The sequence below is a fragment of the Mesocricetus auratus genome, unplaced genomic scaffold (assembly GCF_017639785.1).
Source record: "Mesocricetus auratus isolate SY011 unplaced genomic scaffold, BCM_Maur_2.0 Super-Scaffold_100707, whole genome shotgun sequence".
NCBI classification, from domain to species: Eukaryota; Metazoa; Chordata; class Mammalia; order Rodentia; family Cricetidae; genus Mesocricetus; species Mesocricetus auratus.
This window is the reverse complement of record NW_024429269.1, coordinates 7,726,779-7,741,777: the sequence shown is the minus strand read 5'-3', so window position 1 is coordinate 7,741,777 and position 14,999 is coordinate 7,726,779. Positions and strand designations below refer to the sequence as shown.

Genomic DNA, 14,999 nt, shown 5'->3' with positions numbered 1-14,999 from the left:
CTATATAGCTTTGGAGCCTATCCTGGCACTCACTCTGTAAACCAGTCTGGCCTTGAATTTACAGAGAAACGCCTGCCTCTTCCTCCCAAGTGCTGGGATTAAAGGCGTGTGCCACCAATTTTTTTGGAGAGTTTTATTTTTTTTTCCTCAATATATGTTTTTATTTAAATTAGGAACATGAATGCCTCACATGTGGATCCCAGCTCCCTCTCCCACCCCTCCTCCGTCCCTCCACCAGCCCTCCCAGCCCCCCACCCAATCCCCACATCATTCCCCAGGGAGGGTGAGGCCCTCCTTGGGGGCTCTCTAAAGTCTGTCATTTCATCCAGGGCAGCACCTAGGCCCTTCCCCATGTGTCCAGTCTGAGAGAGCATTCTCCATGTGGAATGGGCTCCCAAAGCTCATTCATAAACCATGGTAAACACTGATCTACTGCCCAAGGTCCCAATGATTTCTGTGGCCTCCTCACTGGCACTACATTCATGAAGTCTGGATCAGTCCCCTGTTGGCCTCTCAGCCATCAGTCTGGGATTTAAGAGCTCCCCCCTTATCCGGTCAGCTGTCTTTGTGGGTTTCACCATCGTGGTCTTGATCCCTTTGCAATCAAAGCTTTATTTTTTATATAGTGAGTATTCACTCGAGTGATGCAGTATTTGTGTAAGAGGAGAATTTGTAGGGTTTGGATCTCTCCTTCTACCACAGGGGTCCCAGGGTTCAAACTCAGGTAGTCAGGCCTTGTAGCAGGAGATTTTCCCCATGAGCCATCAGGCCTTGTAGCAGGAGACTTTCCCATGAGCCATCTTGCCAACCCCTTTGCTATTTTGAGTCAAAATCTCACTGTGTAGCCCAGGATGGCCTTGAAGTTGCCCTCCTGTTTCTTTCTCCCATCCCCCCCATGCCCACCCTGCTGGGGTTGCAGCATGCCCAGCCGCTCTTACATTTTCTTCATACTGTTTTTCAAACTTTTTTTTTTTTTAATGAAGAGTTGAAGCTGGACATGAGGGTTCACACTCATAATCCCAACCTTGGAACACTGAGGCAGGAGAACTGCCAAAAATTAAAAGCTAGCCCAGGCTTGGAGTGAAACCCTGTCTGAAGGGGAATAAAAACAGAAATATGAGGTCCCATCTCAGTTGCTTAGCACCTAAAGAGGGTGACAGTAACTGGGCTGTAAGGAAAGTTTATTAAGGCTGCAGTGACCCCTGTTTTGTCAGATGTAGAGGTCATGTGTCCTGCCCCATCATCCCGTTCTGTCTCTGTTATACTGCATACCGAGGGATTATGGTATTGGCTGTACTAGTTTGCAAAAGAGGATAAATCCATTTACTTATCTGTAGGCACGTCCTTGCTGTTAGTGTTTTGCTGGCTGCTAACCCTGGACAGTAGAATGCTGTCCCTAGCCCTGCTGTGAGATAGTGTGGATTCCACAGAGGCCAAGGAATCCAGAAATCGTGCTCCCTTTCAAAGAAAGGATTAGGAACAGGCCATAACTGCCGGAAGCTTGCTGCCTCCAGGCCGAGATTACTTGAGCTCCAATAGCCACTCTCTAGCTGGTATTCCGTGGCTTATCATTGCCTATAATCAAGGGGTTTAAACAGGAACAGAGTGTTCTGTCTCTGTTTCAGAAAAACACGATAGAAAAAATTTTCATTATTATTGTTTTCATAAGGTACAGGGTCTTGTTATGTATGTAGCCCAGACTGGCCTTGAACTCTTAATCCTCCAGCCTCAGCCTCCCCAGTGCTGATTAGTAGCACACACCACCATGTTTACCCCGGCATTTAATACTTTGCCGAATTCTCATAGCTTTCCATCTTCTAGCAGTGAATGCAATCTCTGTTTTATGACTTGTGTTTCTTCCAGTCTTTGCAAAGTAGAATCAGAAAGGAAAACCTCAGAAGTCCCTGTGTCTTAATTCCCAAGTTTCAGCAGAGAACCCACCCCAGGTGTGTGGAGGTCAGAGGACAGCTTGGAGGAGTCCGTTCTCTCCTTCTACCGTGTGGCTCCCAGGGATGGAATTTAGGTCGTCTGGTTGGCAACAAGCACTCTTACCTGCCAAACTACCTTGCCACTCCTTCCTGTTTTAAAAATCGCATTTAGTCATTTGTGTGTGCCCACACATATATCCACGCACGTGCCACAGAGTGCACAGAAGGCAGTGGACAGCCTATAGAGTTTTCTTTCACTGTATGAGTCCTGAAAATCAAATTCAGGCTTGATAGACTACTGAACCACCTCTCCATCTGAGACAACATCTTTTAACAACAGTTCTGTGTTTGTTTCTGCATCAGTCTGAGTGCTACTTGATGTCTGTGGAGAGGGTCTGGGGGCAAGTCTGAGAGCAAGTGGAATATGAAAGGGAGGGAAATGGTAGGAGCCTTCATTTAAGTCGTGCAGGACAAATTTCCTGTGTCGTGATGTGTTCAAGTCCACATGACCTTGACAGAGTGCACTGGCTTTGAGTGCAGAGAGGCACTTCTCTTTGGAGAGCACTGGCTTCTCAGCTCTCTTAGTTTTCTTATTTTGAGATAGGGCCCCATTAGGTTGACCTAGTTGGCCTTAAACTTCCAACCCTCTTGCCTCTGCCTCCTGGCTATTGTGGTTAAAGGACTGTATAAATTACTGTCCTGTTTTGTGATAAAGGCAATTTACAGAAAGAAGAGTTTATTGGGGCTGACAGTTCCAGGGGAATAAGAGCCCGTGATGAGAGGTAGGCATGGAAGCAGGAGCAGGAAGCCAAGAGACCCCATCTTCAAACACGAAGCAGAGAGTGAACTGAAAATAGATGAGACTATATACTGTCAGAGCCCTCCACCCAGTGACATACTTAATCCAGCAGGGCTGTACCACCCAAACCTCCCTAAGTAGCACCACCAACTGGGATCAAGTGTTCAAATGGGAGACAGTTCTAATTCTAACCACCATGTCCCCACTAACCACTGTCTCGCCCCATGATCATAAAATGCAAAATGCATTTAGTCCAGCTTCAAAATCCCCATAGTCTTTCACAATCTCGTTGCTTTTAAAAGTCCAAATCTCTCCTGAGACTGAAGCCATCTCTTAAATATACACTCCAGTAAGATCAAAAAAGCAAATTACATACTCCAACATATAATGAATGCCACAGAATTCCTTCCAAAAATGAGGAATGGGGACATAGCGGACAAAGACTGGACCATAGCAAGACTGAAATACCAAATCATGTATCTCCAAGTCCGGTGTCAAGGGGTTTAGATGGCTCCGCCCCTCCAGCTCTGCTCCCTACAATCTCTCTCCTTTCTCTGGCTAGTTTCACTCCCCATGAGCAGCTCTCCCCCGCAAATGTCTTGCAGCTCTGGCTGCAACATCTGGAGTGAACTTCCCAGCCTCTAGGGCCTTCATGCTGAGGCCTGTCTTCAATGGCTCTCTAAAACTGGAGGAGAATCAATGCCTTTCTTTTTTTTTCCCCTGAGCCAGGTTTTCTCTGTGTAGCCCTGCTGTCCTGGAACTCACTCTGTAGACTAGGCTGACCTTGAACTCAGAAATCCACCCGCCTCTGCCTCCCTGAGTGAGTGCTGGGATTAAAGGCTTGCCCACAGCCAGATTCTCTGTCAAGTACCATATGAGCAACCTCTAGCCCAGTCGCTAGTATTTTCCCCCTCTGAACCCTCTTGAACTGGGCCTCCATCCTCCACAGTGCTCTCAGCGCTGCTATCTTACAGGCTCCTGCTGAACAGCCTGCTAGCACTGCTTACAGCCTTCAACTACTTTTTTTAGTCCAAAAATCTCCCATATTCTTCCAGAAAATAGCATGGTCTGCTTCTTCACATCGGCAGCCCAGCACTTTCTGGTACCAGTTTCTTTATTAGCTACTTTCTGTTACTGTGATAAGATAGCACGGGCAAGGCAACTTAGAAGGAAGTTTATTTTGGCTTACTCCATCAGAGGGTTAAGAGTCCATCATGGTGGGGAGGCATGGCGGCAAGGACAAGGCATGCCAGCAGGGGTAGGAAGCCTAGATACCACATCTTCAGACACAGACACGAAGCACAGAGAGCAAACTGGAAACAGGTTAGAGTTCATACTCTCAAAGCCTGCCTCCAGTGACATACTTCCGTTAATCAGGGCTGTACCACCTAAACCTCCACAAACAGTACAGCAGCTGGTGACCACATGTTCAAATGCCCAAGCCTGTGGGAGACAATTCTCATCCAAACTGACCCAAGCCTGTGCCACCATGCCTGCCTTACTTTCTCCTGACTTCTAAGTATTTGCTATCAATATGTGATTTGTGACTCCATTTCTATGAGTTATTTCCTGACTTTGTGTTGCCTGCTATCGTAATTATCCAAAGGAGTAGCTTAATGTGGAAGGACAAGACTTTACTGTTCACTGTGCTTAAGGTTTTGTTGGAGTGTTGGCAAATGTAGACTGTGATCTCTGAACGTTTTTTAAAGCCTAAAAGTCAAATCAGTTAGTTCTATGATACTTCCCCCCTCAGCATGTGCACACCTGAACATGTGTGTGTGCATGTATGGAGGCCAGAGACCAACAGTGGGTGTCTTCCTTGAATTCTCTACATTTTATTTTTGAGACTGGCTCTCATTGTTTGCTCTGAAGCTTGCTCCCAAACCCCAGGCTTCAGGCATGCTAAGCAAGCTCTCCATCACTGAGCCCTGCTCCTTTCCATTCTAAATCATCTTTTTAAAGGAAGATTTGAAACTGACTTGGTTTATGTCTGTTTCACCTTATTTTAGATAGTTTATTTTGTTTTGCTTTAATGTGTGGGTATTCTGCTTGCACATATGTATGTTGAGCACATGTGTCCTTGGTACCCATGGAAGTAAAAGAACATCAGATGTCCTGGACCTGGTTGTGAGCTACCATGTAGGTGCTGGGAATTATATCTGGTTTCCAGAGGAAGCAGTCAGTTCTTCTGACCACTGAACCATGTCATCAGCCCCCTGTCTAGTTTCTTTTCCTTTCTTTTTTTTCTTTCTTTCTTCCTTCCTTTCTTTCTTTCTTTCTCTTTTTTGAGACAGGGTTTCTCTATATTGTTTTGGAGACTGTCCTGAAACTCGCTCTGTGGACCAGGCTGGCTTCAAGCTCATAGAGATCCGCCTGCCTCTGCCTCTGCCTCCTGAGTACTGGAATTAAAGGCGTGTGCCACCAACACCCGGCTTCTTGTCTAGTTTTTAATAAATCAAAATTTAGAGACAGTGTTTTTATCTGTAGCACAGACTGGCCTATAATTCACATCAGTCTTGCCTCAGCCTACCAAATACAGGTGTGAGCCACCACATTCTCTGACTGTCTGTCTGTCTGTCTGTCTGTCTCTCTCTCTCTCTGTGTGTGTGTGTGTGTGTGTGTGTGTGTGTGTGTGTGTGTGTGTGTGTGTGTTGCTGGTAATTAAACCCATAGCCTTACATTGGTAAGTCCCACTGGGCTTTGAGCTATATTCCAAGCTTTGGTACTGTTGGATTGATTTGTTTTGAGGCAAGGTCTCACTACCACATATGGCAGGCTAGCCTGGACTTGCATTTCTTCAGGGTGCAAGGTTTGTAGACATGGACCACCTGACCTACCTTGATGGTGTGATTTCCCAGGAAACTGGACGTTACTGGGATCCTCAGGTAGTGGCTCAGGACAGCTGAGTTCCCAGTACAGTACCCCAGCTGCTCCAGGCCTTGGCAAAATCTTTCAGACAGCCAGGGAGGATGCTGAGTGAGTGCCTTCTGCATGTGGAAACCTGCTCTGGTCTAGAGACAAAAGAGCAGCGGGGAGGTGACCTCCCTTTGGTTTTGAACACAAGCTCACCACTGAATTTTACTAATTGCCTTTATCACTTGTTATAACCCACATGTTGAGGATGGTCATTCGACCACTATTTTGCATACATCAACTCATTGTTCATAAAGTTTAAAAGGCAGTGACTTCCTGTCCAGAAGAAACGAAGGAAACGCACAGTTGACAGCTGTGTCGAAATACAAAAGACCAACCTGCTAATTTCCCATTATTTGGGAAATACAGAAAAGCATGGCGGAATTAAAAATAACTCACACTGTTATTTAATGGAACCTCCTTTAGAACAAAGCCCATATTTTATATAGGGGCAGATAAAAGTGTTACTTTCCTGGAGTAAAGCATGCACATACTTATTATGTGTCTTATCTTTTTGTCTGTTTGCAATTTTTACACAGACATCTTTTAAACAAAAGCCCCTTCTTCAGTGATTCCATAAATTACAGTTAGTATTATGTGGCATCATAACTCAAATTTTTGGCATTCCATGCTGTGAAATTCTAACTCCGTTTTCAAACCCAGTGACCTCTGAGCTTTTCTCTCTGAGACAAACAGCTCTGGGACAGTGCTCTGCCAGGCTAGAGCAGCCCTGGGGGTGGGAGTTAAAAGCTGCGCTTTTCGATCGCTGAAGGCAGCCGCTCACTCTGCTTCATTTAGAATTTCCTCCCAAAAGTCAGCGCGTGCTGATGTCGCTGGAGCGACTAAGCCTGAGTCACTGGCAGCAGGCTGTTAGTTTCTGGGCAGCGCTGGCCAGCAGAGCGCACAGCACTCAAGAGTTCCTGCAGCTGCCAGCCTGACCGCCACCCTCCACGATGAGCTGAGGACCCGCTTCCTGGGTCACACCCTCAACCTGCTGTGTGTGTTTAAACAGAAGGATGGTAGCCAGAGGAGAAATAGCAAGATTTTGGAGTCTGGAGAGCCTTCACATGGGTATGTGTGCGGGTCTCCTGCGGGCAGTGTTGTTGACTCCACTCTCTGAACTGCTCACTCTTCCTCTCCCCCTCCTCTCTAATCTGGTATGAGTGTGCCTGGAAGGAAAGAGAAAATCTCCTTCCTCCCAGGAGAGAAATTGATCTTGCCTATGATAGAGTAAGCATAGAGATGAAGTGGCAAGAGTCAAGTGTGGACCCCCTTTTGCCAGTGGTGGGATCTGGGGTTTGCTATGCAGTTGTAATAGTTTTGTTTGTGCTGCGTGAAATTTCTTTCTTTTGAGTGGGGATACCTGTGTGCCTGTGCGTAGAGATATGTAAGTGCTCCCTCCTGCACTGGGGGGTGAGGTAAGGCCCAAAGCCGAGAATTGGCTTTAGATATGTTCTGAAAGTAGTCTGCCCTGGTTCAGTGTGTGCATTGTGCTTAGTTGCTAATGTTTTGTTTTGTTAATCAGCAGTCAGGCTAGAGTATTTAAATGTGAAAGAAATGTTACTCTAGGAAGTTATAAATTATAATCTATGCATTCCTGGGGAAATGGTGGGGGGTGTCCACAGGAAGGCTTCTCCCCAACTGCAGTGGGATACTCTAAAAACAGAGCTTGTCTTTGGTCTTGCCTTAAATAGATCCCAGAAACGTGTGCTGAGATGAATGGGAACTGTAGTTGACAGCCTGAAGGCAGGCCCCGCCAGCAGTGAGGCCGTTTGTAGTTGGTGCTTCCTTCCCCTCTCTTCTTCACAGCTGAGATAGCTGTGATAGCAGGGCTGTGGTTATAGCATCTGTCTCTGGCAGATTATCTCACAAGACCGGTGTGAGTGACAGGCTCAGTCATGTTGTCATCAGACATGGCACGGCAGAGTAAAGCCAGGAGAGAGGGGTTGGGAGACTAAGAGGGATCCCTGAGGACCTTCCTGCAGCCCCCTCCACCTTGGTTTGCCTGTCAGGAGGAGTGTTCTCCCCGTGTTACCAGAGATGCAGAGTACTCCAGAATCTTCCATGGAGGCTTGTCCGTGGGGAATGAATGGCTGGGTACTCAGCCCCTGTGACCAGCCTAGTTGTAGAAGGTCAGCCACCAACTCCTCTGCTGTGCCACTGTGGAGGGGCAGCTCTCAGCCAGCCTGCTTTACTTCCCTACTCTGTGACTTCACTCAAGTCATGAGCGCCCAAGAATGGTCTCAAAGTCTTGGCATGCTGTGCGTGAGCACAAGTAAAATCATCACAAGTAGTGTGATTACCCCGGAATAATAGTTGTCCAAAATAACTGGAGTCCCCATTGATAGGTTGCTGCACAGGGCACTCTTGAGAGGGCAGGAGAGGGGAGTGGACCCTAGGGTCAGCTGGTGAATGCTCCTGCCATTTGGTGTGACCCCTGGTTTTTTTTTTATTTTCAGTTTTTAATTTTATTTTGTTAGTTTCTGGTCTTTTAAGGTGGTGTTTCTTACTTAAGGTGGGATCTCTTAGTCCGCCCAGTCTGTTCCTGAACTCAGGATTATCCTACCGAACCAACCTGAGTGCTGGGATTATAGGCGTGGCATATCAACACAGCTAGTTGATCTTGAGCCATGGCCTCCTAGATAAATGAGTGGTGCTGATAATAATTCAGGACATTTGTTAGGTGGTGAATACCATGCTAGATACAACCTGGCTTCCCTGATAGATTTCTCCAACCAGCAAGGTGGCAGTTGGACCTTGTCTGTGGCAGATGGAATCCAGGAGGGATAACCCCTCAGGTGTCAGTCAGCAAGGATGGATGTGTACAGCCACCATCAAAACCAGGGACCCACAGAGATGGGACAGCTGGCTGAGGGTGCAGCAGACACTCCAGGGCATGCCGTAGGTAAAACTGAGACTTGTTACGGGGCGCAGAGATGCCATTCTGTCACTTTACAGATGAGTATGGTGATCCAGAGTTTGGATGACAAAACTCCAAGCAAGCTGATTACAGTGGGGTCGGGGAATATTCATTGGTAGCTTACTTGGTCAAATTGAAGACTTACCAAGTCATCTGCAGAAAAATGAATCCACTTCCACTTCTAGAAGTTTGGAATGGTTAGACTCAGTCGTGATGTGACCTTCTCCTATCAGCTCTGGACAGCCAGAAACATGTAGCATGCTGGTGAGCACAGAATGGGGAGAACTGTTTTTGGAAAATCCTTAGTCGTTATGAAAGGTTATCAGCAAGGGTGACTAGGGTCTGTTTGGATCTTATTGTTGGTCTGTATGTTCCAGAAAAGCACAGATAACTATTTTTGTAGAATGGCTTTCAAGGCAGCAGGACATGATAGCAATAGTTTATATTTGAGTGTGAAAGCTGTCTCATGCTTTATTTGGTTCAGCCTGCAGCAGCGGTTCACGAATGAGTTCCTGTCCTTAAGGTCTGTGGGACATAGTCGTGGACATAACTAACTGAAATAGAACAGAAATACTGGTATGAGATGATACATAAGACAGTTGTGTACGTGTGGGAGGTATTTGGAAAGAGGTGAGCCAGAAGTGCTCCTGGAATAGGTAAGGGGTGACTGTTGTGGGGGATCAAAGCATAGGTGAGAGACAGGCAGCTAGAAAACCGGGGGACTAAGAAGAGACAGTTGAGCGTCAAAGAACCATTCAGAACTCTGAGCTGTTTGGGGAGGGAAGGTTGCTCTTGGGTGGGAAGGAGCAAAACAGTTTCTCCCATCAGAGCAGGAACACTGGAGCATTCCAGAGCAGCAGTGCTTTTCATTGCTCTGCAGCCTGTGGTGTGTGTGTTGGGGGGGGAGTGGCACAGACACACACTTCAGAGCAGGTCCACGGGTGCGCTGTGGTGTGAGGTTAGCCTGAATGCCCACCGCCTCTCCATTTTGTCAGGCATCAAAGCCATTTGAGGGCTTTTGGAAACAAAATTCTCACCTCCCAGCTCAGTCCTGGTTCAAATGGCCAGAGAATAAGGTGGGATTTCTATCTCTCTAAGCATGTGGCAGGGAGCCACGTCCCTGGGTTTTGGAGGACCCCTGAAGAAGAGCGGATCAGGTACGCCTGCCAGCAGTTCTGTGGACACTGCCTCTGTGGGTATGGAGGTGGCCTGAGGGTGGCTCTCTGGGAGGAGGGACTGAGACCAGCCTCTGAGCCCTAACCACAGCTGTCTGCCTGTGAGGCCATTTCCGCTTTTGAGGGGGGAAGCTGGAATAGCTTATCTCAGCCTGGAGGAAGTGGAGTGAGCAGCAGGAGGTTTTCTGAAATGTATGTTTTTAACAGACTATTCTAAGTGCGGGAATTTCCCCCAAACAAAGCCGTGGGGAAATCCCCACCGGGAACCGGCTGGCTGGGAAAGGGCACTGTGCATTAGCAGGTCTGTGGGTGACGGGCTGCGCCACCCCCAGGCTCAGCCTTGAAGACTGGCTGAAAGGCCTGGTACTTCTCACCTCCACACCCGCCTCAGACAGTGCGCATCAGGCGTGTTTTTCTCAGTTACACATGAGAAAACACATGCTCAAAGATCATGGCTTTCCCAAGATGGCCTCACTGGGTCCCAGACCAAGCTCTTGGGACTAGGCAGTCCAGTGCTTTTAAACCCTGCCACCTTGTGCAACAATAAGCCAGCGAGAAAGAGACTTGTTTGTCCCAAGAAGAAAGCCATGCCAGGCACTGTGGATGGGTTTGTTCCCCAGAGTACAGCCAGGAAGGGGACTGAAACATGGCTCCAGTGCTGATGATGACGTCATTCTCATCAGAAGTCCCCTTTAGCATCAGACGATCTGTCAGAAGCATAAAAGTCGGAGTTCAGCAGGATGGCCTGCTGGTCTCATGAGGAGCATAGCTGCTGTTCCTTGTTGACTTTTTTTGTTTGTTTGTTTTTCCACACAGGGTTTCTCTGTGTAGCTTTGGAACCTGTCCCAGAACTGTGTGAGTTCAGGCTGGCCTCAAACTCACAGAGATCCTCCTCCCGGGTGCTGGGATTAAAGGTGTGAGCCACCACCGCCCAGCATTTTGTTGGCTTTTAAGAAACTTACACCCCTTGTGATTGTGTTCATAACAGTCCTGTTACCAGTAGCCTTGTGATCCTAGGTTCTGACCCAGCCTCCTGCACCCATTCCTGGGGGTGTGTCTGTCTGGAGGTGTCTCAGATGTCCACTACAGAGTTGTTCTCTCATCCAAGAAGGTGTCTTCTGAAACAAACTTCAAAAGGCTACTGTGTAAGGGACAGGGCAATTGAACATATAAATGGTACTCCAGGTGGGTCCAACCAGAGTGTTGTGAACCCACTATCTTCTGTATCTGGGACAGGTAGGCTCTTGATAATTGTTCTTCCAGAATTGTCTTATGCACACAGATCTGTTAAAAGATGAGGGACTCTTAGATGCTCAAGACCCTGAGTTCAATCCCTGGTAGTGCAAAAAAGGAAAATAAAAGGAGGCCATCCAGAATTAGACTAAAACTTTAATTATCAAGTACTTAGAAATATAACTCATCCACTCTTGTGGTGGATGAGACCTACGAGTCTGGGGGTCTTAAAGTACCTTTGGATTTGAGCAGTCTTTTCTCCATGTTTACAGAATTATTTTACTGAGAGAATTAGCTGTATTTATATATTTGTGAGTGTGTATATATGTATATATGTACTAATAGTTAAAGAATAAGGCCATGAATTTGAGGGGAGCTGGGGGGCCATAGGAAGGACTAGAGAGAGTGGGAAGTGATGTAACTCTATTTTAATAATAATAACAAAAGAATGTCTGATAAGGAAACAATGCACTGGGAAAAGAAGGGATTTAGGATACTTTATTAAAGAGAGAAATCACTTACAGAGGAAGCTGGGAAGCATTCTATGGTCTCTGAACCGCGGTCAGGATCCAAGAGAGCAAGGACCCACCTGTTCCTTCTTTTATCCTCTGAATCTTCCCACGTACCCATGACCATAGGTACCTGGTTTCTCCTTACAAATGTCCTAAGGAGAAAAACTGTTTTTTCCACACTTACATTTTTCAACAACAACAAAATGATATAGATAGCTGTGCCCTTGTGAGTTGGTGATGGGGACATAAACTGATGTAGTTACCCTGGAAAACAATATGGAAGCTCACAAAAATCTTACAGCAGAACGAGCAACGCCGGCACTATCCTGATTGAGTTCAGAACCCACAGAACTGAAAGCAGGGCTGCAAAGCGATGGTGCAGATGGCAGCCATTGCTCACGGTGGGCAAGAGGTACAAGCGCCCCGTGTGCCCATCCACATGGAAGCAGACAAGCAAAACAGAAATGGAGGCACATACAGCCTTAAAACAGAAGGGAGTTCCGACTCGGGCCACACCGACAGACCATGAGTGTGTTATGCTGAGTGAAATATTTGTCACAGCAAGGCTCATGCTTCATGGTTCTGGACACAAACTATCTCAAGTATAATCACAGAGACACAGGAAATAGGTGGTTGTCAAGGAGTGGGCAGGAGAGAGAAGAAGGAAAGGAAGTTAGTGTTTGTATAGGGTTTCGGTTTTGCAAGATGAAAGAGTTCGTGTATAGCTATGGAGCACAACACGACTCAACTCTGCTGTAAAGGGGTTAAGCTGGGGTTTAAAAAATCATAATAAGAAGGAAAAAATTTACAGTAGCCGTTGGTGGTGGTATATGCCTGTAATCGCAGCATGGGAGAGAAAGGTAGGAGGCAGCTGGGCTATGTTCATAGTGAGACTGTCTCAAAGCACCTAGAAAAAACAAACAAACCTTTTTATTTCTTTTGGTTTTGCTGACGAACATTTTGAGAATTTATGTTAGTTATTTATTACACAAAATTACTGTAAATTAACAAGTCACCTTTACTAACTCCCACTGATGGCAGAGGAATTTGAAGCATTTCAGCTGGTAGGAAGGGACAGGGCCCAGGAAAGAGGTTGCGCACAGAGGTGGGTGTGGGCTTTGGCAAACATCAGGAACACACCGGGGTTTTTCAGTTGCTCCTTCCCCATTAGCAGTGTTCAGCTCAGCTGAAAATCATTTGCTGCAAATATCTGGCACCAATCACACCGCTGAAGTAGAATTAAGTCAGTTCAAGGAGGCCTTGGATGCTGCAGGGAAAAAAAAAAGAAAGAAAGACACAAAACAAAACCACTGGAGCTTTTCTTGAAACCATGAGACCAGGATTTTGAGTTCAGTGGCAGTAGGATAGAGCATGGCTGGGGAGAGAGATTGAGGGCGTGAAGAATTACTGTAAATGAGGGCCAACGGCAGGGTTTTCTAGCCATAGTCCACCCTAGCCTGGCCTGGCACATTGTCACTCAGTTGTGTAACTTCTTGGAACCTTGCTTCTCCACTGGCCGTTTGCAGGCTGTTTGGAAAGTACAGTGTGTCTTCTGTACAGGTGTTAAATGAGGTGCTGAGCATGCAGAGATGAAGCATCTACGCCTCCCCCATGGGACTGGGAACTGAGAGTTCTGGGGATTATAGGAACAAGAGCATGGCTGTCATTAAGGTCGTGGAGGGCAAAGAGGGAAGGCCTCACTGGGAACCAGTTTTGGTACAAGTCCATGTTTTCTATCTTGTTCCCAGTAACAGGCATCACAGAGGTGGCCAGTGCCACCCTGGCATGGAAGGGAGATGACATGGGGCATTGAAGTCCCACCACACAGCGCCCAGTAAAAGAATATTCTGCACTTCTCTACAGTGTTTGTTTAATCATTTTATTTATTGTTTATGCTTGTGCATCTGGAGGTCAGGACAACGAGTAGGAGTCAGTTCTAGGTTTCCACCATGTGAGTCCTAGGGATAGAGCTCTCAGACCTGACTGGGGGTTTCTTTACCATTGAGCCATCCTGCCAGCCCCCAGTTTCATTTTAGAATGCATTTAGTTGTTTAGATTGATTGATTGATTGAATTGGGATTGACTTTGAACTTGTGGTAGTACTCTTGCCTTTGCTTGAAGATGTGGTTTTCAAACAGGATGGTCAAGAAGCAAGAGTCTTGTCTGAGGAGGGGTGTCCTGTTGGGGGGAGGGCAGACATAAGCAAGAGTCTTGTCTGAGGAGGGGTGTCCTGTTGGTGGGGAGGGCAGACATTAGGATGTCATCAGAACCAGGGTGACAGGGTGTGGGGCTTTGACTTTCCCCTGTGACTCATGTGCAGAGACACAATTTGAATTAAGCGTGATGTGATTGATGCCTGAAACAGACAGTGGGTGGGGTGAGGCAGGGAGGCCAGCAAGGGGGAGCTGAGTGAGCCTCTTAGGGTGACCCAGGCCAGTGTCGGGAGACTGGTGGGAGTTGGCTGGGTTCTTGTCCCCTTTGGAGGGGGAAGGCAGAGTCCAGGTAGGCTGTGGAAGGCCTTTGAGTATATAAAACATGAAAACCTGCTCATTATAGACAGCAGGACTGAACTTGAAAGGGGTCCAGTGTCTTTGCCCATGGTTCTTTAGCCAGAAGGTGAAGCCGGCGTAGCAGCCTGGGAAATACTGACGTATAATCATACCTGCCTTGCAGCCACTTGTGTACCTGTGTGGTGATGGATGTAGGGAGGTCAGTGTGGTCCTCATTATGCTAGGCATCTCTCCCTACACACTGTGTGGCTTCTGCCTCTAGCCACGCCCACCAGCGGGCTGCTGGGAGGCCCAGTCAGTGTTCTCGGGCTAATGGAAGCCACCTTTCTTCTGCAGTACTCAGCAAGAGCTCGCTGGGGTGCTGCACCTCTCTCATGACCCGCTTCATCCTCTAAGCATTTATGGCGGCGTGTCAGCGGTCATTTGGTCATTTGTCCATGTCGCTTTGCCTCCCTGTCTCCTGTGAAGTCCAGCGCTTTTTCCAGTGAATCCTTGATATTAGACTCTTGTAAATTTTGGATCATAGGTGATAGGTACTGGCTTTAGAAAAGGCTGATTTTCCCAGCAACAGGCAAATTGGGCGGAAGGGTTCTCGCTGGGCCAGCATTGTTCAGTAGTTCCTTGAGTGTCATTTTCAGAGTTGTGCTCTGACTGAGAGGCCCCAATACCTTTCTTTTAGTTTTTTTTTTTTTTTTTTACTCTGGCTCAGCCAGAGCTGAGATGTGATAAGCAGAAATGCTGGTGGTGTTGGGCAGTGCCAGGTCACTGCTGGCTCTCATCCAAAGATTCCTGCAGCTCTGGGCCCCAGCCAGACCCAGGGTTTGTCTATATGCTACTCACGATCATTAGAACCTTTTAGCTATGAATCCGGGCAAGCCCCACCAGGTCTCACTACAGGCTGCTGTCTCCACTGCAGCAGCCCCCACCCCCTCAAGTTCCCAAAGGCTTTTATCTTTAGTGCTGTCTGTGGTGCCTGAGACAGCTGACTTACGCACACAGAAAAACTACT

General features: G+C 47.2%; 1 protein-coding gene across 6 annotated transcripts in view; it reads left to right on the top strand.

Moving 5' to 3' along the window:
- Spata13 (spermatogenesis associated 13) overlaps positions 1 to 14,999 on the top strand; it is a 128,590-nt gene that overhangs the window by 92,063 nt on the left and 21,528 nt on the right. The window contains exon 1 of one of the 6 annotated variants that reach the window (XM_040740587.1): positions 6,375 to 6,711. The exons of the other annotated variants lie outside the window; for them this stretch is intronic. Coding sequence (XP_040596521.1) covers positions 6,657 to 6,711 — 55 coding nt within the window. The 5' untranslated portion in view covers positions 6,375 to 6,656. Of the gene's footprint in view, positions 1 to 6,374; positions 6,712 to 14,999 lie in introns of those variants that run through there. 6 annotated transcript variants of the gene reach the window in all.